We start from the raw sequence: 24,087 nt of genomic DNA, 5'->3' as shown, positions 1-24,087 counted from the left end.
CAAAATGAAATTTAAACGAAGAAGGCAATTACAAATCAATCAGTTACATAACGAAAACAAACTGAATGTTGTGGCCAAAGCCTCAGTAATTAGCTAGTGATACATCGGCGATCATGACATTCACTTTAAAAAACAATTCCCTGAAACACACTTACAGCCTTTTAAATAAGCCTATCCCTCTTGTAACCTCCCACTGCGACCTAGGTGTGATCTTTGATGATAAGTTAAAATTTCAGGATCATATTTCGATGATCGTGAAGAGAGCAATGGCCATTGTTGGTATGCTATATCGACTAACAGACCTTCACGACCCTGCCGCTTTAAGAACAGTCTTTTTCGGATGTATTCTCCCCATACTAGAAAACTACTCACCAGTTTGGTCTACCGCCTGCCCCACTACTCTAAACTTGCTCAACCGTCCTGTAAACTTCTTTCTTGCTGTAGCCCGCCATCGAATCCCCACACTCAGGCATTACGCCCGTGACGCTATCCTTTCCTCCCTCAGGATATCTAGCATAACAAGCCGCCGTGTCTTATCTGACCTCATGTTTCTGCATAGAATCTTTAGCGGTTCTCTACGGACAAACGAAATTCCCCCTCTTTTCCGTTTTCATATTTCTCCTCGCCCCTTACGAAATAACTCTCTGCTTCACATTCCGCGATTCCGTCTCTCCATCTCTCAACGCACTCTGTTCTACCGAATCCCCTCCTTGTTTAATTCCAAAGCTTCAAAAATCCCTTCCCTGGACCTATTTTTCTCTGCCCCTAATTATAAAGCCACCTTAAAATGCCATCTGAATAATTCACCATTGTCTAATCAATAGTGCCCTTTCCTCGGTTTAAAAATTTTGTTTTCTGTTAGTTTGTATTTATTGTGCTATTGTTTGTTATCTTATAGGTATTATTTATTTAAGGAATAGTCAATGTAAAAGCCTTTGTGCCGATTTTGTTGATGAAATAAGTAAATAAATAATAACATACAGTCATTTTGCGTTAAATAGGATGCCGAGTGAGTGATTAAAAAAAATTAGTTGGCTTTGTTTTTACGTAAATTATTATTTATGGTTACGCGGAAGTTTATACCATTCTCTCTCATATCTATTATGGAGTTTCTTTTGAATTTATTTTTCACCAATGCAAATTATGACAAAATGAGTAATGTATCTCAGGAGATACATTGGCTTTGCATGCAGGAGACTTTTTAGTTGAATTCGCAACTGCGGAATTCAAGATATTTTATTTTTTTTAAAACTTTATTTGAGAATTGAAAACTGTAGGCATATGGAAGATATATCTACGCATATCAGAAGGAGGTTTAAACATGGGAGAGACTCGTATCATCAATCGTCGTGTTAAATAACTTTAGCATCCTAAAGGAAGAGAAAGCGTCGCGAAATCGGAAAAGGATATAAATAGTGTATAAGAAGAAATCATTTATCTGGTTTTACGGTTTTATCTTATCACTGTCGCCGTTTGTTATATATTTTTAATTTTTCGCCACCAGTCATTAAAAGTTGTCGTTACGAGGAAACACGATATTCCAATTATTCCAATTACGATTCCATGCTTCGCTATCTCTTGGAGTCACATGACAGACTTGGAGTCAGGAAATGACTTCTTAGAAAAGACTAATATAATTCTCCGGGCTCGATGTGATCTAGGGAGTAGAACAAGAAGTAAAATGGTAATTAGGTTGAGTGCCATTCTTTTATCATGTATTTCGTTTTCTTTTGTCAATTTAACATGTTTTCCACAGAGGTAACCAAATTAATAAGTAAATTTCTGTGTTCTCTGCGCAACCGGGATTTATAAAATCCTCTTCTCGATTTACTTTTGATGTATCATTCTATTCATATGGCTATTAAATTGAGTGTTTTTTTTTGCCTTTTCAAGTGTTATACTTGACTATACTTGTCAGAGTACTATACAATATTGGGATCCTGAATATCATTGCATTGCATTGACTTATTCTTTTCTAGCCTCTTCTTGTCAGCCTATAAGATTATTTACATAGATTTTAAGTTCCTTCCCGTAATCTATTCCTTCAATCTGGATTTCTTCCATCGCTATCTAACCGGGATATGTTGCACGAATTAAATGTTTTAAATTTTATGTTCCTTAAAATCTAATACTCCTCAGTTGATTTATTATCATTCTTGTTCCCAAGTTTGGCATCGATTACCTTCTTTCGTGCTTTCCTAAAAGTTTGCCTTTAGTTCTTCTCTCCGCATTTATAACTTTTCCTCTAATCACGTTTTGCTTCATAGCTGTAAAATTCTACTTTTTCCTCAATCCATTGCTATAACATGATTTATTGTACTTACGGTGAATTAATGGTCGGTTAAAAATGGGAGGCTATTAAAATGCGAGTGCCAGGAGAGTTGAGAGTCCCTTGTTCAGAGCCTATTGTCTTGCGTTCCAATTAAAATTGTGAATCAACTAGGAAAGTGTCAGTGTTTAAGTGAAATTGCTTTCAAAACGTCGATCTCAGTTAACCAACGCCAATAATGTCTATAGCTAATTTTTAATGGAATGCTAAAAAAGCTTATATAACTGCGAGGAAGTCTTATAAATGTTTTCCCAACTGATTTCTTGACAGCTGCCAAGAACGGTATACCGTCTGTGGGCATTTCTCTGTCATTGTTATGCAATGCCGTACAAGCGGTTTATTCATGTTCTTATGTCGCATTCATCGCTACGAATATTGGTGAAGGTCGCGGACCCAAGAAGTGCTCCTCTGTGGAATATTTGCTGATGCAGACTCGCTTCGACTGCCGTTCTAAACATTCGTGAGCTCCTAATGGCTGGTAGCCTCTTCAACTTGTCATTCAAATTCATAGGCGTTTCTTTGTTTGGATGTTTGGAAATTCATGACACTATTTAACGTTGATTGACGTGTAACTTAAAAGGTGATTCATTTGCTGTAGGGCATCGTCAAAGTAACCTAAGAATTTATCCTGCTATAGTATTGTTTATATTTTTTCATGTAAAAGGCGCACACTTTGGTAATACATTTCTGCGTAAATGATCAAGCTTCTGTTGGCATTATCGATGTAAATGACAAGCCAGGAACGCTGTCGAGGATCTATTAATGTCTTAGTTACTAAGGTGGAGCGTCTTGCTGCTGAGGGAGACCCGGGTTATAATCTCTGGTTAAATCTGGACATTCTACTGCAAAAAAACCTGTATTGCGAGGAGGATCTGGAAAAGAACACACCCTACTATACACGTGAAATCCAAGGCTTGTGTTCTAGGCTTGAGTCGAGATCGAACCTTATATTTCCATAATTAATCGTAGTGGGCGTAACTTGGTGGAAATCCATAATCGCTGGAATATAAGGATCAACAAATTTGCTATTTCCACATAGTAATTTATTGACACCGACCATGGTTTCGTTACAGAGTAACATTATCAAGGTGAAAATTCAGGTAAATTGACAGTATATGTAGCAGAAGGTTGGGTAGGGAAAATTACCCGGAGCCGTTGGTTAGGGTGACTGTGGGTGGGTGACGTCACAAACCCAGCTCCAACCCCAACCCTTACCTCCCCCTAACCAACAGCTCCGGGTAATTTTCCCTACCCAACCTTCTGCTACATATACTGTCAATTTACCTGAATTTTCACCTTGATAATGTTACTCTGTAACGAAACCATGGTCGGTGTATATAAATTACTGTGTGGAAATAGCAAAGTTGTTGATCCTTCTATTCCTGCGCTTATATTTCCATTCCTATTTTTTTGGTCGAATCACCGATATTTAAGATTGCGATAATTCAGCGATTATATTTTTCTCTGAACGTTATATTTTTATTTTGACTCTCATGCTGTGACTGAAGTGATATCAGTTTCTATTCAAAATGTCGTCTGCGTTCAATTTCCAATCTAAAATTTTTATCACTATGAGAAGGTACTTGCCAATAAAGGCTGTTGAAATAGCACATTTTAGAATGTGATTTCGAAAATATAATACGCGGTAATCACTAATTTTAGTGGCAGTTTTTGTTGAGCAATAAGGAGGGCATGTTTGGTTATTTTCATGTGAATTTAACTTCATTTCGCCCTTGAACCTCTTGATCTTAAGATTTTTTTTGACTAATCAAAAATATTTCACCAAAATAAAAGAGTAGTTTTCGTCATATTACCCCACCCGTGGATTAAGATGACGAAGGGGTTGTCACGATGACAAACACGTAAAAGTAGTAGGTTTAGATGAAAAATTTATTGCAAAAATGCGGAAAAACTTTAGCTTGCTAACTTTTGTAATGAGGTAAAAAAAAACATCAAAGGTTGAACGAAAATAAAATTCAAGAACCTGTTCGATTGAATGAAGTAAAATGTTGAAAATTTGGCACGAAATAAATTCAGAAGGACATTAATAAATAAGCAATACTCACAAAATCACATTGCCGGGGCGTGTATTCACTATAACTTCAATATTACTCCAGAGGGAACGTACAGGATCTCCTCATCTTACCCCACGTCTTACACATATTTTTTCGAGTGTTCTTCTTCACTCTTTCGACCGTATAAGCTTTACATTTACGTTTAAACACTGTTTAATGATTCATTATGAACATTGAGTTAATCGATATATTACACGGCCCAATGGAGCTTCGACAGAATTTCATACAAATGATTAAAGTTTAGCGTTCTACCTTTTTTCGCTAATAGGAGGCACTTTCATAGATGTAAGTTGAGCTCACCTCATTTTCAGAGTAGCGGGCAGGCGCGCACTAGCGCGACCAGGACCAGTGGCCCACGACCAGTTTTAGCATTGCAACCAATGGAGCGACGCGCACTAGGCCAAGTCCGACTCGTTGGTCGGACCCGAGTCGTCTGACCAAAATTTTTGAATTTGGTCGGCCCCGACTCAGCGGTCGTTGCGGCCAGAAATTAAACATATTGAAATGGCGCGCCGCGCACTGACTCCGACTTCACTGCGACCCGACCATACAAACTGATTGCTATCGTGGGTGTGGTCGTGGTCGTGCTCTGGTCGGAAGGTGTGCGACAGAAATCTGTCGTGGTCGCGCTAGTGCGCGCCTGGCCTAATGGCGTGTCTCTGAACCTCGTGAGATTCTAAAAGTTGTACCGAGAGGGATTTTTCCTTGTGAGTTGCATGTGGACTTTGACCTCGGGTTTCACGTCCGGGTGGATCCTTTGCACAACCCCAAAGAAAATCCTCGCGGCATGATTTACTGACATTCGATGCTTCGTTAAAACTCGCAGGTTGCCCTTATTAAGTAACTGGTCCAACTACCCCGAGTATGTGGAAATTTATCGTTACGCATCCTAATACCTGTACTAGAAATGGCATTTTTCTAGTGTAACGCTACTGCTACTTATTAAGCAGGGATACTACTTCGATAAACAAAGTGGCTATATGTATATTATTTTCGTGAAAAAATTCTTTATTTTCCTCTCTAACTGTACTGCATCGACTGACGAAACAGAAAAATGGTTTGCTATGAAAATATATTTGGAATTCCGCATTTTCATTCAATTTCAATTCATAAAAGATTTTGATCAAAACTAGTTTATACTTGTATGTTTATAGAAAAAGTATTTTAAGGTACGTTATTGCAAATGGATCAGGATGAAAATTAATCTTAAGCTCGTTCGCTATTTTTTGAGTTGTTAGTGAGTCAATGCTGTATTCGGAGTCAAATCACGTTAGCTTAATGAAATACAACTGTTGGCTTTTACTACCGGAAAAAGCGAATTGAAAATTTAAGTATTTGATCATCTACTAATTTGATCGTCTATTATATTCCTTGTACTAATTTTGATTTTAAACTTCAATGAGAATCGTGTATGAATATCGTTCGCTGAACATGTTTTCAAAATAGCATAAGATAAAATTATGCATTTTAGAATCTCATACATACTTTCTCCGGATAATTACGCGCAGTGAAGCTGGCGAGAGTATTTTTACTTTATGTCGATGTAGAGATGTATCAGGGAGAGATGCCACACATTTTGTAAAATAACTATATTTTGTCCTGTTTTGCTTTTTCGATTATTGTATTAAATATGATGACTAGTCTCTTATCTGACTTGCTCGCAAAGAGGTGTACTCATATTATTCTTCACTTACAATTAGTTGTAAAAAAAATGTTTGCAAAACATTACCTACGCGGCGTCTATCGCGTATGTTTGCGGGTGACACGCCGCACCTTCAAGGGTGATACGCCGCATGTTTTTTAATCGACTAACAATTATTTCTGTATTCTGCAGCTCCATTAAAAAAGAAAAAAATATTAAATTATTGCAGGTTTGAGGAAAATAAAGTATGCAAATACTTTTGATATATTTTTTACTATTTACAAATTAATGGTACATGTTCACGATTTTAATGCAACTGAAATGTAGGTTGTAAAACTAGAGCTATGTTTATGTTATTATATTATTGTAAGAACCAAGACAGTTTACTAACATGGGATATATTTACCAATTTTTTTTAATACTAGGCGAACCGAAGATGCTTAGTTAACAGAGATTTGTTATAGTAGTTTTTTTTAGAATTTCAAAATATAAGTTGAAAAATAAATTCAGGCAATTAATTTAAGTTATACCTTGCTTAAGTCAGAGCTTGCTGTTGCCTACAAACTTAGCGTAGTAATAAAATCGATTGTTTCTGGCTTAACTGTGTGAAAATCCATTGCAAACAATTGAAAGGTTTGGCACTTTTTCAAGCAATTTATTTTTAAGAAATATTTAAAAAAATATCAAAATATTCTTATATAAATGTGTGAAAAAGTATCAAACCTTTTAATTGTTTAGCGTAGTAATGTTTAAAATATGCTTACAAATAATTAAATACCACCCAACAGAAAACAATTTTTAATTTTAGTGTACCCACTAAAACAGTAATAACGCTGCCAAAAACGTGCTATAATTCATTTAAAATCATTTTTCATTCCTTGCGGCGTATATCTGGCATGAGGGAAATGCGGCATGTGTACCGAAGTTCAGTGCGGCTTCTCTTCCTTTCTCTTCGGGTGAGACGACTCACCTCGTGGCTCAATGGTCTTTAAGGCCATAATGGCGTTACTAGACTAAAAACATTCTGAGCAGAACTAACTGTCGCTGAAAACCTCAAACAACCGTAATATAGCAGTAATTCAACGTCCGATATATGAATTTAGTGCAAAGCGGGCAAAAATTTTGAAAGTAAAATACCAGACTTATCTCTGTATTTGCGTTTTAAAATCTGCATAAACAATGAAAAACAAACGGATCATCTTAATTTATTCCCTGGTACCTATCTACATTGCCCCTGCATTGCACATCTGCGCGCAATTTGTCAGGAAGCGCCGAAACTAAGGGTGGTGCGCAGTGTATACCGTATGTGGCGTCTTTCCCCGATTTACCCTATAGCCTATTGGTAACTAAAAGTAGGGAATACATGTACCTCTTGATTTCGAATGTTGAAAAAAGCTGATTAGTTGTCGAATGTGTTGGTGAATATGACTTTCTTTCATCACTCGAAATTGCCGTGAGGATACGAACTAAAATCCTAGCACGTCGGGTGAGCTCCATTAGTGCAAGCAGATACTATTAAAGCAAGGAAAGAGAATTGGTTTTGGCCATTGAGCACTAGAGTGTATGTGGAAACAGAGGTTGACCGAGGTTGACCGTCAAGTTTTTTTTCATTTGTCTTACTTATGCTGTCGTAGTTTTTAAGGGTTTTCCTCCTACAGCAAACCAGGGATTTTATTGATCAAATCTTATTGCTCCGGTTGCAAAACAATGTCAAAGTTAGCAAGAAATAGTTCGCTTTAGGGGAAGCTCATATATGCATATGCAAGGGAAAAACAGCAAATGAGAGGCTTTCTTTGTCACGCCTTTCTTGATATCTTTCGCGTTCTTCCATATAATCCGCCTTCCAAGAAGCAAATCAGCGAATAAAAATTATCCTTGTTATGGACACCAATTTTTTCCGACTAATCGGCCACACCTACTCTTCCCCCGTGATCTTAGGAAGGCACGAACGAAAGCTTTATGTGGCATTGTGATTCCACCGCCGAGTGGGCGTTTGGTTTTGAGATTATTCTCGAGCTATTATTATTATTTAAGTACTTTACTGATTAATGTAGGTTTGCGTATTTAACAAGTACCCTGTCCGTCTGCCCTCCCATCATGTACTGCTCTCTTAGGGTACTCGCATAGTAAGGAGGTAGAGGTAGAGGTGGAGATAGAGGTAGACATGGAGATTGAGGTGGAGGTAGAGGTAGTATCGCATAGTGAAGAGGTTTACGCTCGCAGCTTTCCCATAGCCTCGACAACGAGCCAGTCTTTCACCTTATGGCATCAAGTATAATGATTATTTGGTTAGTTGTAACATTTTTACAGTGGAAAGCGACAGTAGTGGTGATGGTGACGACATGTCATCAGCATGTTACTGACTGGTCGTTAAGTAATCGCGAATTCAGTAAATCCCATAAATCAAGCGCGACAAGATTTGGGAGAATATCAACATCTGTATTTGCAACTTAAGTATTACCCAGAAAAATATCCGGAAAACATTAGGATGTCACATGAAATGGGCCTTGAACGCACCAATGACGGAGAAGCCCCCCGATATACCTCGCGATACACCGCCCGAAAGAAAAACCTGTTTGTCTTTGGAAGCGGTCCCGCGCGACCTCCTAGTGAATCGCGAGGTACACCTCTGCCTCGACCTGCTCACTATGCGCCCGCCCGTAACATACAATGCATTTGTGTTACCTCGAGGTACCGCGACCTCTACCTCTATCTCCACCTCCACTTCTAACCTCCTCACTATGCGAGTACCCTAATTCACTACGAGACCCACTCCCTATCATTCTAACAAGAAATCCTATCCTCTTCCTTCATCATTCTAGTTTATACTATATGTTACCTTCAAAAACTATTTTTACATTTCCTAAACGCACAATACTCCCTCCATCCATGCCTTTTGTCTCCTCCCAATCTCAACTAGAAACACCTCACCCACTTTGTCGCTCGTCCTCATCTCCGTCCACTCATTATTCGGACTGCACGAGGTTATTCCGAGCGAGAATAATTCGACCTAGGAGGGCAAAACTGCAATGTTCCAGTGCAATGTTTTTAGTGTTTCCGACAACGGGATTCAATCCTCGTAGATTGATTTTTTCTGTAATTAATTATAATTGTATTATTGAGATAATCGGTTCAAACTAAATTTTATTGACAAAACTGTGGCGTTTTGTCAAAGAAGTTAAGGTGTTGAGTTTAAAGTTCATTTAAACATTTTAGACGCTTTTAAAATGCCGGTGGAACTTCCTAGATCCAATTTAAACTTTCTGATTGATCTGTAGCACTTCTCTAGCTTAAACAAAACCTCTCATCGGTATCTCTTTCCTGCTGATCTTCGTGTTGTTGACTCGCTTTAAAAAAAATCTATCAAAAACTCATGAAATCTCACATAGGTTTGAATTTAAATACTAATTTTTAGACATCGGTAGGTGATCTATTTGGTGAAAATTTATAATATTGCTTTGAATAATCCTTTGGTTTAAGCCCTTGGTTAGGTTCATCAAAACTAAGGTTTTTTGCTATGACTTATTTCAATTCTAATCGTGATATTCAATATAAATAAATATGATCATATTTATGCGGAAAATTGATGTTGTAGTTTCCTAACAATTCATTGTATTCGAAACTTTGAAGTCACTGAGAAAGGGAAATTTTCTGGACAGTAATGGTACTTACGAAGATGGAATATTTTTTAACAAAGGAAAATCACAGGCAAGCAGTAATTTGAAACCAAGCTAGCGCAACTTGTGAGGGAGTACATGTTTTAATTCTAACTTCTTGAGACTCGCTAATTTGTAATAGGTAGTGGCTGATAGGACAAAATTTCTTTATAAATAATAAGTTAAAAAAATGTTAATAAAAAAATAAAAGATTTAGTACCAAGATTAGTACAATTTTTAATTAAAAATAATCACAAGCGATTTATACATAAAGTAATACAGGCCTATAACCTTAATAACTCTTAAATAACTTTCCTTTGAGGATTGTCGTGTGACATCAATCCGTGATTGGATTACTTCCGAAGAGACTTTAAGGCTGCTATTGTTTTGACTGCAAAAAATATAATTTGCGGAAGACTAAAAGTCTCTGGTCTGATTAAATCCTCAGGGAATGAATATTGAGTATCACAGAAATACGATAAGCTTATTATTGTTTCTTTGTTTACACAACAAATGGTTGTTCTTCACTGGAATTGAAACTACCGTGTAATCATTTTTTTTCTTTCATTTCATCACTCATGTCAGTGTTTATAGATATTTGCTTATAACAAGTAGACTAGGATGAGCATTTTCTACTCTCATTAAATACTCCTTGAGTTCTAACGCACTGGACAATAAGACCCCGAAGATCAAGTATGGACTTAAAATAAATAGATTATTTTAAATATTGTCCTGTTTAATCATATCCGCTGCCTTTTCTGCAATCATGAAGACAGGCGCATTTGTGTGTCCGGATGGCACGTTTGGCATAATGGAAGCGTCCACCACTCTCAGTCCTCCTACACCGTACACTTTGAGCCTTTCATTCACCACTGCCGTCGAGTCCCAAATAGGACCCATTTTGGCCGTTCCGGTGGTGTGGTAAAGTGTCAATGTGATCTGCCTCGTGGCACATCGCCAGTAATCTCTGGTGCCAAATCCGTGACTTGCGCACGCTGGTATCGGTAGAGTGTTCAGTGCGGATCCGTATTTCTGGAAAGCCTTCGTTTTGCTGAGTTCAATTGTCGCCATTATACCGTCCACAATGGTTTCGACATCTTCAGGATCCGCGAGGTAGTTGGGATCAATAAGCGGTTTGTCGAGAGGGTTCTTGCTCTTCAACCTGATCCAACCCTTGGACTTCGGCCTGAGCAACATTGGAAACACCATCCATCCGTCGATGCCTTTTACTTGTTTGAAGACCGCATTGAATACGTCATCCTTTATTCCGAAAGCCTCTTGTAGCGCTTCCTGTGACGCCAGTGTTCCGCCGAGGAAGAAGAGTTCAACATCTGGGTAGTCCAACGTACCAAAAGACTTCTGCTGCCTCTCCGTTTCGAAGAAGGCAATTGCCTCTACGCCACCTGGAACGGTGTACGGTCCGTTCTTTCTTATTAGATAGTTAAGGAAGGAAACGGGATCTCGAAAGAGCCGTTCGCTGTCGAGTGCTACAGTCTGATTCACTAGAAACGACAGGCCTCCCATTGCGAGGTGATCCTGAAGATTGTCTCCCACCCTCAAGTCCTGCAAGACTGGTATTCCTATCTCCCGGAGGTGTTCCTGTGGGCCAATCCCGGAGAGCATGAGTAGCTGCGGTGTGTTGATGGTTCCGGCCGACAGTATCACTTCCTTCTTCGCTCTCACCGTGTAAGTCCGTCCCTCGTGGATGTATTCCACCCCGTACGCCGTCTTCGTGGACGGTGAAATCAGTATCTTCGTCACCATGGCCTCTCTTTTTACGTCGAGGTTGGTGCGCTTCTTGGTGGGCTCGAGATATGCTCGTGCCGAGCTGCACCTGTCGCCGTTCCTCAGGGAGCCCTGCAGGATCGAAAACCCCGTTTGGTGCGCTCCGTTGTAGTCAACGAGAGGGTAACCTTTCTCGCTGCCCGAAGCCACGAAAGCATCAGCGAGCGGAGTGCGGTAACGGGGATAGGACACCGTGACCGGTCCGCCGCGGCCGTGATAGTAGGAATTCTCCAGGCCGGGTACTTGCATGTCCTCCATCTTGCGGAAGTACGGCAGGACCTCTTGGAAGGACCAGCCGTGGTTGCCCGCCTGGGCCCACGCGTCGTAGTCCCTCGCGTTGCCCCGTGTGAACACCATGTAGTTGAGGACCGAGGACCCTCCGATGACCTTGCCCCTCGGCCAGTTGCATCGCGAGCCTTCCATGGCCAGACACGCGCCCTTCTGCGGCTCCGTCTTGTACGACCAGTCGATGTCGGTCAGTTGGAAGTAACCCGCCAAGAGGGGGACATCGGTGAGGATGGGGGCGTTAGTCCCCGCCTCGATCAGCAGCACGTTCCACCAGGGGTACTCGGAGAGTCTGGCGGCGAGGGCGCACCCGGCTGTTCCGGCTCCCACGATCACGAAGTCGTATTCACTCTTTAGCGGCCTTTCTGGTGGAGAGTATTCGGTCTTGAGTTCCATGATATACTTGAACTTAGTCCCCAATATATCATTCCAAATAGATGCTTCCGTGATGATCGTCAGGCACGCTGCGAGAAGCATTGTGGAGAGTCTTGTTGAACACCTCATCTTGGGGATGGTATGGGTTTAGCCTTAAAACATTGAAACGTGATGTGTGTTAGCCTCTCTCTGTCGTGGGTTGCGCACCCAACGCCTATTTGGTTTTTGCAGGTCTGCCCATACAGGGCGCCATTTGAAAAGAAATGGAAGGCATGTTATTGCTGGTATAAAAAAAGAGGGGAGTATTTTAAAATTTTACAATATGACTCCCAGAATGGGAGTGATCGCAATAAGTCCCCTGATGTATTGCTGTCTTCTCTCTTCTTATTTAGCCATGAGCCTTATTTAGACTTAAATTGGAGCCATAAGTATGCGATTGCTGACTGCCCTGAACTCCTTTCTATGATCAACTGTGGAATAAGAAATCGATCGACCCGCTCGCATTTCCTACATCATCTGCCTATGCCAAGGGTATCTCGCATCAAGCGCCCAACTTTATATCGTCACACCTCCATTCTAAAATCACTCCTTCAATCCATCGATCCATTTTATTTATCGTGCTACATCTGCAAAATGCAGGCAATCTCAACTTATTAAATTTTTTCTCTCTCTCTTCTGTTCTCTTCGGTCTTGGTTTTTTTTTATGTTATCGTATTTGTATGCTTTTCTTTAATACTTTAGTGTACATTGGCTTGACTGCTGTATTTGAAGTATGTTTCAAGTAAATACTTGGGGAAATGCGCCATTAGCATTTGGGGTTGGCAGATGGCCACTCCTGCGTTCGTGTATTTGTATTTAGACTGGATAAATAGGCAGTGTGTCGGAAATAGATGTATCTTGGTCGTTTTGATGGAGGGGGCGGGCGGTTGACTAATTTTTTGGCGCTTTCAGCTCTGCTCACGAACTCAAAGTGAATTTTCCGGCTTATAATGCTTATTGTCGTAATCCGGTCGGCCATTCGAACGGTAGTCCACATGATCAAACACTCACGACCCTTGACCTCTCCGAAGACGCGTTTGAGAATGCCGCCCCGAGGAGTCCAGTGACTCTCACCAACCAGCCAGTTTACATAAACAATGTTTTTATGCTTATTTGCTTTCGTTGTCAGTGTTAATTATGGTCTGTTTGAAAAAGGAAAATTGAGTCTAATTGTTAATTGAAGAGTAATTCATTTGCATAAAATTTAGAAATGTAAATAAGTTGCAGTACATTTTTATGAAATGATGTACCTATTATATGTTGAAAATTTTCTTTTCAATGCCTTTTTATATTATTTTTAATGTGGATCTGGTATTTTTTCTTTCTATTTTGTTTTTGTTTCTAGTTAAATTTCCAACCGCATCATTATAGTTATTTTCGTATTTTTTTGCTTTTTTCAATATTAAAAATTATTCACATACTTAAGATTATAAGTCGGTTAAGGTACGTGATAGATTTGATCAGTCGTCGTGTTTAATATGATGTAGCATCGTAAGGGAAGGCGAAGCGTCGTGGAAGGGTGTTAATTGTGTATAAGAAAAAAAAGCATTTATCTCTTCTAAGGAGTCTTATCTTTGTCGCCGCTTGTTACATACTTTTTTTATATCTCACCTCGAAGTCATAAAAATGTGCCGTAAGGAGGAAATATGACTTTCCTGTTATTAAAATTACGATTGCACGTTTCTCAATCCGTTGGAATCGGAGGGCAGTCGTGGGAGTCAGGAAATGACTTTTTATAAACGACGTATTTAATAAGTTCAACAGAATCAGGCTTCAATTGGTGGAAGTTAGGCATATTTAAGTAAATGAAAGATCGTAGCACTTTTCCACAAGAATTTTTAATGCGTACAACGCGTTTCGGCTCACTGAGCCATCATCTGGTACAAGACCACCAGATGATGGCTCAGTGAGCCGAAACGCGTTGTACGCAATAGAAATTCTTGTGGAAAAGTGCTACGATCTTTCATTTACTTAAAGACGTATTTAATTCTCAGGGATCGATTATATCAAGAGAAAAGTGTAATAGTGTAAGATGTAAAATGGTAATTTTTAGGTTGAGCGCCAATATTTTATTATGTATTCACCTTTATTTATTTATTTTAAGTGTAAGCCTGGCTGAATCCGATTACGAGTCATTAGCCACCCTTTTTATGTTTTTGATTTCCCTTCTATTTCACCATAACTCATTTTGTTTTTTCAATTCAACACTTCTACCACAGCGATAACCAAATATTTAAAAGGTGATATGTTTTCTGTCCACAAGTGGGATTTGTAATATCTGATACCGTCTCGATTTACTTTTGATCTATCATGGAATTCATATTGTTATGAAATCACGTGGCTTGTTTTGCCTTTTAAGTGCTTTACTTAACCGTAGTTGTGAGAGTACTCATCGATATTGGATTCCTGAGTTTCTAGCCTTTACGTCGCGACGGAAGAAAATCCTCCAAATGGAAGAAACAGAAGTGTTCATTAGGACGGCATAACAGTTTTGTCAATAAATCTATTCATGAAACCACTCCACCAGGATGAAGTTGGAAATTTTCAGAGAAAATCGAGGGTGGTCGTTTTTCGCTAAATTTTTTCAACATCGGCCTCACATATATTGTAAACGTGAAAACACAGGAAAGGAATAATCTGGCAAGTTATGCACAATTTATTTGAGAACATGCATGCGAAGTTTCAACTTCCTAGCTCAAAAAAAATAATTTTTGAGGTTTCGTCCAGCTTTTTTCGATTTTAGCCCACTGTGCGTCGGCTCTATTTTATACTACCCTACTGTCCTCTGCCTATAAGTTTTTCAGCTTAATTACATAGTTATAAATTTTATTTTGACATGAAACAATGAAAGTTCTTATCTACTTCCACACTCCTGTATTTCGAACGACCCAGGTTTCGGCACAATGCCATTGTTAACGTATGATAAAATAAATAAGTGAGGAAATTGACGGGTGTTTTCATCATGCTCACATGAAGGATGTGATTCAAATCTCGCATCTGTCACATAGTTTTTCATTTTCAATTAAGATTTTTCATTGTTGAATTCTTTGCACCAATGGTTTGACCTTTCACGTACGCGTCAAGCCATTCAGTGTCGTGGTAATGTGTATCTAAGTTTCTAAGATTTCCACCGAATTACGGAAGAAACATTATCTTTTCTGTTAAGTTCCTGCCCGGAAATCTTTTCCGCCAATCTGGATTTCTTCCGTCGATATCTCGCGATGTTTTGTCGCATGAATTAACGCTTTAACTTCATTGTTACTTAAAATCTAACTCTCCTCAGTTGCTCTTCTGCCGTTCTTGTCCTGAGAGTTTTGCATCGATAATATAAATAAAGTGAAGAATCATGCGTTTTCTTAAAATTTTCTCTCTATGGGGTAAAATTGTTGCTTTTGTCTTCAATCCGTTGCTATTATGTTTGTGATTGTACTTGTAGTGAATAAACGGTCGGTGACAAATCAGAGGCTATTAAAATGTGTGTGACAGGAGAGGTCCCTTGTTTAGAGCCTATTGTCCACTCTTTCAATTCAAATTGCGAATGAGTACGCAAAGTGTCGTAGTTTAAGCAGTATTGCTTACAAATGTCGATATCAGTCAACCAACTTCAATTATGTCGCACTGATTTTTTTATGGCATTCTATGAAGGTAAATAACCGCGAGGCAGTCAACTTTGTGAATGTTTCCTGACTTGTTTCTTGACAGCTGCTGTGACTATCCCGGTATACCGTCAGTGGGCGTTACTCTGTCATTGTTATGGAATGCCGTACAAGCGGTTTATTCATGTTCGTACGTCGCATTCGTCGCCAGGAATATTGGTGAAGGTCGCGAACCCAAAAAGTGGAATATTTGCTGATGCAGGTCTCTTTTCGACCGCTCTAGCAAACATTCGTGGCTATGTTGAGCGCCTAGTGGCTGCCAGCCCCTTTGCCTTCTCATTCAAGCTTATTGTTGGGCGTAGTGATTCGTGACACTATTTAACGATGATCGACACTTATTCGTTTTACGTGTAACTCAGTAGCGTCAACAGAACCGCTGTGAAGTGCAACTCAAAGGTTATGTATTAGCTTTATGGCGCCGTGGAAGTGACGCAGGAAGTTGACTGTATATCTTTTTGTTTATATTTTTTGTTTGTTGTAAACGCTTAGGAAATATATATCTGCGTCAATGATCAACCATTAATAGTCTTGTTGATTTTAATGGCTAGCTTAGAAAGCTGGCGAGCAATTATGAGTGCCTTAGTTCATAAGGTAGATCGTCTTGCTACTGAGGAAGACGCCTGTTTAAATCTTCGGTTAAGTCTGTACATCGTTCCAAAATTTAATACGCGGAAATCACTGATTTTAAGGCGGTTTTTGTTCATCGATAAGGAAGAAATATTTTCTGATTTTCACGAGACTAACTTAAATTTCGTTTTGCCTTTGAACCTCTTGAACTTAAGACTATTAAAAGGTCGCGTAGTGTGATGATATCCTCGTAAAAAAATGTGCCATTTAGTTTTAATGTGTCTCTTGGCTAGAAGGAGACGCTCATTCGTTTTGAATGTACTGCGAGAGTAATAAAAAATATCAGCAAATGAACGAGTCATTTGTCAAGGACTAAGTTATCATGAGGGCATGACTAAAATAATCGGCTACCATGCCCATGGTTTGAAATTAAAGAGACATGATTTTCCTAATGGAATAATAATACGGTGTGTGTTAAAAAATAAAAGGAACTAAATTTTTTAATTTATCGCGAGTATTTAGAGTCCAATTGTTAAGTTTTTGAAATTATGTTGGTGTACGTGTCTTTTGAAGTGTTATAAAATTTTCATCTGTATTCATAGTATACTTTGTCCGTGGTGGCTGCTAAGATTAGTCGTGTTTTTGTGACCTCCGTGATTTTTGGCTCTCAATCTGATGCTTATTCGTGATTTTTATGCCAAAAATAATACTATAACGTAATATTATTTTTATGCCTGGCAAATACGGAGGCCCGAGCCTTGAATTTCTAGCCTTTACGTCGCGACTGAAGAAAATCCTTCAAACGGAAGAAACAGAAGTGTTCAGTAGGACGGTAGAACAGTTTTGTCAATAAATCCATTCATGAAACCACTCCACCAGGATGAAGTTGGAAATTTTTAAAGAAAATCGAGGGTGGTCCTTTTTCGCTAAATTTGTTCAACATTGGCCTCACATGTATTGTAAACGTGAAAACACAGGAAAGGAATAATATGGCAAGTTATGCACAATTTATTTGAGAATATGCATGCGAAGTTTCAACTTCCTAGCTCAAAAAGGCCCGAGCCTCCGTATTTGCCAGGCATAAATTACTCACTGAACTAACTTACTGAACTGAACTTACCAAAGATCGAGTCTGAGAAGAAGTGTTTCGAGGATTTGTAGGAGTACTCAATGCATAATATCTAATGGGTACTATTTTGATGGCGTTAGCATTAATGTAGACGAATAAATAAATATTTGTTTCCAAAAACTAAAATTTTCGTTATTTTCTGAACACACCTCGTATCGGCAGGAAGTGATTTCCACATGCAGTTATGCATAGCACTGGAGTTAACAGGGCAGGTAAGCCCAAAACCGTTTGAAGGAGAGGAAGAGATATTAGATGATTTGTCAGCTAATCCTCTCTCCGTTCACAGCTTACATCTCCGTTCATCGCTAGTAACTTTTGTTGTTGTTGTTGTTAATGTCGTCCGCATTATTTCCTCTATAAATTTATTTAATTATAATCTCTATAATTTATTGGGGATTTGTTAGATAATGAATCCCACGTATGGAGTCGATTGTTAGGGATGAAGATTGATATTTTGAATGTTTAATTGGGGGTAGGTGGCGAAGTAATACGAGAACAGTAGTTTCAACCATCCCCTAAATTGTAGTTTGTAATTCCCCTAAATGACTAGCTAGAGAGATTTTTCTCCTTTAGTAGATGTAAGCGGAGCTCAATTATAGAAATTAAACATAAGCTCGTTTCCGGGCTACGTTTTGAGTTGTTTATGAATGAATGCTATATATGGAGTCAAATCACGTTAGCTCAATGAATTATAACAGTTGGCTCATTTTGCTGGAAAAAAGGAATCAACAGAAAAATCATTTTTGATAAATTTCAGTATTCAATTATGTATAATCTGAAACTTAATTTTGATTTCAAACCTCAATTGATATCAGCTACGAATGTCGTTCGCTGTGCAAATTTGTAATTGCATGAGTGAAAATTATTTATTTGAATCGCACAGTCGCAGACATATGACTCAGAATAATTTCACGTTGTGAAGTTAGTGAGAATATATTAACTTCGCATCGATGCATGTATAGCCTATTGCAACCTAAAAATAGGGAATGCATTTATTGACGCATCGCTTTCCTTGTTATGGACATCTATATTTTCTTACTGATAGGCCAAAATAACTGTTCTTCGTGATCCCTTAGGCTTGAGCGGGTTAGGCGGGGGCGAGCTTTACCTGGCACTGTGATTCCACCGCGAAGGGGGGATTATTTCGTATTGCATGAGATTATCCCGAGCGTGATAAACTCGATCTAGGAGGAACAATATGCAATATTCGAGAATTTAAGTGCTTCTAAAAAAGGACTTCCGCCTGCGTGGTTCGATTATTTTCGGTTTGAACTCAATAAGGTAGTTTCCTTCACCAAAGTAAACGAAATGCATTGATTGCGATTCGTTACCCACCTTTAGGGTTTTCATAAAATACAAATTATTTGGTTTTAGAAATCCCAGTTTAAACGAATGGCAATGGTCAATTTTAACCTCATTTGAAAAAGGCCAGATTGGCGCCCATGCGATTCCACTCCACGTGACGTCACAGGGACCTAGTTTATACACGAGAGGATAGGAGTTTTACAACGTCTGAGATTACCAATGCATGCATGAGTCACAGAGCTCAGGGAAACATCTCTTAATAATCACTTATTAAAATTGTCTAAGGTCGGAAAGTTTCCTTCGTTTGATAAGGTAGCAATAATCCATATTTAAGCCAAGCGCTACCTGCTAGCAGCCTGCGACGTATCAGCGCTCAAGCCTCGCCTCAAGGTCACGTCACAGGGCGGCAGCGGGAACCAGAAATACGTCACACGGACTTTTCCCATCATTCCTCCTTAGCCGTCACGTTTTCGTGCGCTTGAAATTTTTCACTTTTCGTTTAATCGCGAAAAATAGATATCGTCATTCGAAAATCTAAGAGCGTGAAATGCGTACTCCAGGAGTAATAATCTTTCAATTTAGGCAATAAAAAAATAATGGGAAACCACCGTATTCTATCAGCGAAACTGTAGCGTTAGCTACTTTTTTAAAAGAAATCTAGCTTAAAAGACAGCACGTGAGCCCTCCTAGATCAACTTGTACTCTTTCGGATCGATCTCCTGTGTTTAAATGTCGCTTAAATGCTAACACAACCGCTGCGGAATTTCTCGGTCCATCCAAGAGGTCGATCCATTCTTTCGTAATTCTCGCGAGAAATGGCATTGGAAATCTATCAACTTGACGTATCGCACCGTCGCCAAAACAAATTTAGGTCGACAGCTCCAATTAAAGTTTATTTCTCCGTGGCATTTGGATCGCTCTACCGGTCAGCGACGCGAGTGGGGGATTTTGCAAACCCATTCAAGTGCGCTGTGGGTGACAACGCGCTTGGTCAAAACGGCATTCAGCAGCCCTGAAGATGAGCTCCGAGTCCGAGCTCGAAACGTTTGCAAAAATAGAGTTTTTAGCCCGGTGGGAATCCCGTTAAAAGTTTACCCACATCATTCGCCGGTAAAGCATCGAATCTTATAACACGCTTAGTGTTCTACAGGAGAATCCTATATTGTATGATATTCGTGGCGTCAAACTTAGTATACTTACCGGGATATGTCCTCGTGGTCTGGAAGTCCTCGTCTGCGTCGTCCGCTCTCTTCCTGTTCCTTTCTCCTCGCGGGAGGCGCCTCCGTTGGTTCCTCTTCTTCAGTAACAGTCTTATTGCTTACAGTCGTGGAGTCTTCGTGAAGCCCGCACCTGGGCGAATGAGTTGCGGGGTGCGAGCTGGCCGGGTCGGGCGTTGCCGGGGCGGGGCGGGGTGGGAACTCGCTAGTGCGCCGCTGTTTTCTCCCCCGGGAGGGAAAAATTTCGCGGGAATGGTCACAAGACGGTGGGTCTCCCCGAATCCGTCGTTTCCTCGAAACAGCTTCCGTTTTTCAATCCACGCGATGGTTTTTACAGCATCATGCGTCCACCTATTATGCACGGTTTACGTAATCAGAAAACATTACCTGCTTCCCGAGATTAACCAGATGATTGTAATTCTTTCGTCGAAAATTTTTGCTTCCTCAGCTGCGGCGCGGCTTCACCAATCTCTGATTTTCTGTTGCGTTTGTTTTTGTTAGACACCCTTTTTTGGGGTGGAAAAATTTTGTTAGGCACTGTTTTCGCTATCTCTTCTTTGGGTGAACAGGATCTCTTATGAGGACACGACCTCAGCTATCTGGCGTTGGCTCATCCGGTATAATTTGAAGGATTTTGTTTCAGTGGAATGGTGGTTATGTGTCCTGGAAAAAGAGTACGAACAAAAATTAGTCATTGGGAAGAATCGAATACCTTTGCCTTTGGCCAATCTTTTTCTTTAGGTAACCTTTTTTTTGACGCAATACGTCATTTCAAAGGTGTGATCGCATTTACCGAAGAATGCAATTCACACTCTGACATTAATTGTCCTAAATAAATTGGGATATTCTCAATTTGTAAGCAGGTTTATCAGTCCGTTATATTTCTTTTGGAGTTTTCGCTATAGTTAAAAAGATCAATTTTATTTTTTTCGAAAGGTTATTTTTAACTAGCGAGAAATAAGTTACTGTTAGTGGATGGGGAAAGTAGACTTCATGATATTTTGTTAATTTTTCATATAAACTTTTTTATACATCATTAACATGTGGTGAACATCAAACCGAAGTGACTATAGGTATGTGCCAGGGACGGATACCTTTTGGAATTATGTTCTCGGATTAACATATTATTCCTTATTTACCATATATTTATTCCATTCCTTACTCACTCATGTTTTGGTATAATTTAAAATTGAATTTCCGTTTGCTAAAAGAGGAAGGAATTCCCGTAGTTTCCGGGAATGAAACCGTTATGTAACAGGTGAGGAAAATTTGGCATAGTCTTAAGGGGATGAGAATTTCTAAATATTATACATTTATGTTGAAAACATGTGCATTGTCCTCATAGATGAAACGAGGGCGACAATAGGTACACCTTGAAACTGCTTATGAAGGAGACCGTAGCAGACCGTCCGCGTTGTGAAAACCTTGACTCTGTCAGCGCTCCCGCTTCACTAAGCAATGGGTAACTTTAAACCAGTGTTTACCCGTGAGTTTAAACTTCGATGAAAAAAAATCGAAAACCACCCATAAGAATTACATTGTAGCTGATGTAACACTGAGCAAATTTGATCATCATGCATTCCTTACCATTGTGAACATTATTCAGTAGCTACATTTGTTTATTCAAATTTACATGCAGGCACATCCTGAGAAAGGCACTTGTTAGTAAAATTTATGATTATTTCTCGTCAGGAGGATTCAGTGCAGTTTCAACTGGTGATATACTTGCAGAAATTACATGCAGGTACATCCTGAGCAAGGCACTCTTTAGTTAAATTTATGATTATTTCTCGTCAGGAGGATTCAGTGCAGCTTCAACAGGTGATTTATAGTGATGAGGATCCGGATAAATTCATTTGAACTTTGAAGATCTTCAAAATGCTCCCTAAAAAAATAACTTCGTAGTTTTTCTACGCCCAGTAGGTACTCACCAAATACACCGTTGAGACAAAAGTGGGTGAATGTCATTCCTTGAACCGCGCATTAGAAATGGTATTTTGAAGCAGAATTTTCGTTTTGAAGACACATTTATTTCGTCAATATACACTCACAACAAAGAACACGGCGAAGGAACTTACACCGATTCACTGAAAGTCGCAAATTCAAATGAGCTCTGGCGATAGCTTTTCCGTTCGTTTCGCTCTCCAACTGTTGCTTTCGCAGAATGTCGCTGGAGCATAGAATGTCTTTTCTCACTACTCGCGGACACTTAACTGAAATGATAGAAATGCGATTGGCGATATTGGCTTACCTTAAGGTATTTTCGGCGGGCTCAATACATCAATGATGCGCATAGCCTATTCTTGATTGTCCGTCGAAAGCGGAGAGAGAGAGAGAGTGAGAGTGAGCGTTTGGGCTGAGAACGGAGAATACATAGTGGTGAGGATGACGTCAATTTTGAAGCGGTTATCTCCCGTAAATTTTTGGGCGTGCAAAAATTTAAATACAGTCACTAATCGAAGTGGTGATTTTGCAGCATTTCGAGATGAGACCTTTTGTTTCGGCAAGTGGGCAAACAATCATTCCTCCCGGTGACACATGAAATCATTTCCAAGGTTGACCAATGTTAAGCAGTGTTTCCCAACCGTTGAATCGTTGACAGGAAGAGATGATTTTGGGCAACTTTGATAGGTTTTGTCAACTGTAATCTGATTCAAAACAGGTGAGGCGCTTTTTGTGTTCACATTATGAGAAATATCCGTAGGATTTGTCTCAAATTGCTGACATACTGCCTTGTGAAAATGCTTCTGGTGTTACTTTCTTCTTATCTACGAGTGTTGAAAAGGTTTCAAGCAGAAATATCGTGTTGGTCTTAGTGTTGAAATCACTGGATTCGTTCGTGTCCGATAAGTATGTTGCCTTAAGGAGCAGGCTGCAAAAATGTGTGTTCCTGGCCGTTGTCTTTTTTCATGAGAATTTTTGAAAACATTCTGGAAGAGTATGTGAGTATCACTTGTGCCGTACTTGGTTTTCATTTAATGAATTATCTATAAATTTATACTCCCGAAGCTGGGTTCTTGTTGAAATATTTTTAGGCAAATAGATACATTCTTATTATTGAGTAAAGCAAAACTCAGTTTAAAGAACCTCGCTCTATATTATAAATACTTGATCCATAATATACGATGTACTTAGTACCTTGACCATTTCTAATCAATTCCATAGCGAGCCATAAGTCCTAATAATGTTTGTGAGTTAGAGCTAATACGTATCTCTTCCATATTAATCCCTCCTGAAATGTATCCCTACCCCAAATGAAACCCTCCGATTTTAACATTCGGCCTCGCACTTTATCAAACGACAAGCTCCACTTCCATTTATAAAGCAAGAATTAATCCTAATGTCTCTCTCATTATAGAAACAATTTGTGTATTTCCTCTCTATTTATTAGCTCTTAGTATTAGCTCTCCGTTTGTGAATTTTTATGTGAGCTCAATGCTGAGTTTTAATGGATGTTTATCGTTTTAATTGTGCCACATAAACAATTAAAACTCCTGAAAATCTATAAGTGATACATTAAGTATAAATGCTCCCTCCCTTTGAACCGGCGATCAGGAAGCTCTTTCCCTGATTGATATATGTATATTAATTTGACTTTCCCCCATCACCCAATTTTCAATTCAACTTGTAAGTACAGTGTTGAGACATTGCAAGATGTGAAGTCGTCGCAAATTGGCGGGTTCGCTCGCAGTTAGTTTCGTTCGCATATTTTCTTTTTGAACTGGATCACTGCAATGGTGGGCGAAGAGTTTTCTTTGTTTTTTTCATTAAAATTTCCTATTCTTTCCGGTAAATGTTCATATTTTCTGTCCGCATATGCTTGAGAATTGCTGCTCTTTATGGTTCCGTTGTAGGTGTTGAAATCCACTGTTACTAATCCACCATTACCAATCCACTATCTGTGGCTAAAATCCACTTCCGGCGTTTCTTCATATCACGTAATGAGATTCATAAAATTACCTAAAAGTAGATTTTCCATAAAATGATACTGAATTGATGAGTTGGGATGGGATCTAAATTTTTTGGC

General features: G+C 39.3%; 1 protein-coding gene across 6 annotated transcripts in view; it reads right to left on the bottom strand.

The window, feature by feature from the left end:
* Nucleotides 1-22,481, bottom strand: part of LOC124156418 (glucose dehydrogenase [FAD, quinone]-like) — a 35,460-nt gene extending 12,979 nt beyond the window's left edge. Inside the window, exons 1-4 of one of the 6 annotated variants that reach the window (XM_046530964.1) lie at nucleotides 22,312-22,453; nucleotides 21,992-22,230; nucleotides 20,044-20,723; nucleotides 9,920-12,299 (exon numbers count right to left, since the gene is read on the bottom strand). In XM_046530964.1, the coding sequence (XP_046386920.1) occupies nucleotides 10,423-12,276 (1,854 nt within the window). In that variant the 5' untranslated portion in view covers nucleotides 12,277-12,299; nucleotides 20,044-20,723; nucleotides 21,992-22,230; nucleotides 22,312-22,453 and the 3' untranslated portion in view covers nucleotides 9,920-10,422. The other 5 variants (XM_046530967.1, XM_046530965.1, XM_046530966.1 and 2 more) reach the window with 5 other exon arrangements.
* Between the last annotated feature and the right edge of the window lie 1,606 nt (nucleotides 22,482-24,087).

Source organism: Ischnura elegans, chromosome 3 (assembly GCF_921293095.1).
Source record: "Ischnura elegans chromosome 3, ioIscEleg1.1, whole genome shotgun sequence".
Classification (NCBI taxonomy): domain Eukaryota; kingdom Metazoa; phylum Arthropoda; class Insecta; order Odonata; family Coenagrionidae; genus Ischnura; species Ischnura elegans.
The sequence above is the reverse complement of the archived record's forward strand: the minus strand, read 5'-3'. Positions and strand labels throughout refer to the sequence as shown.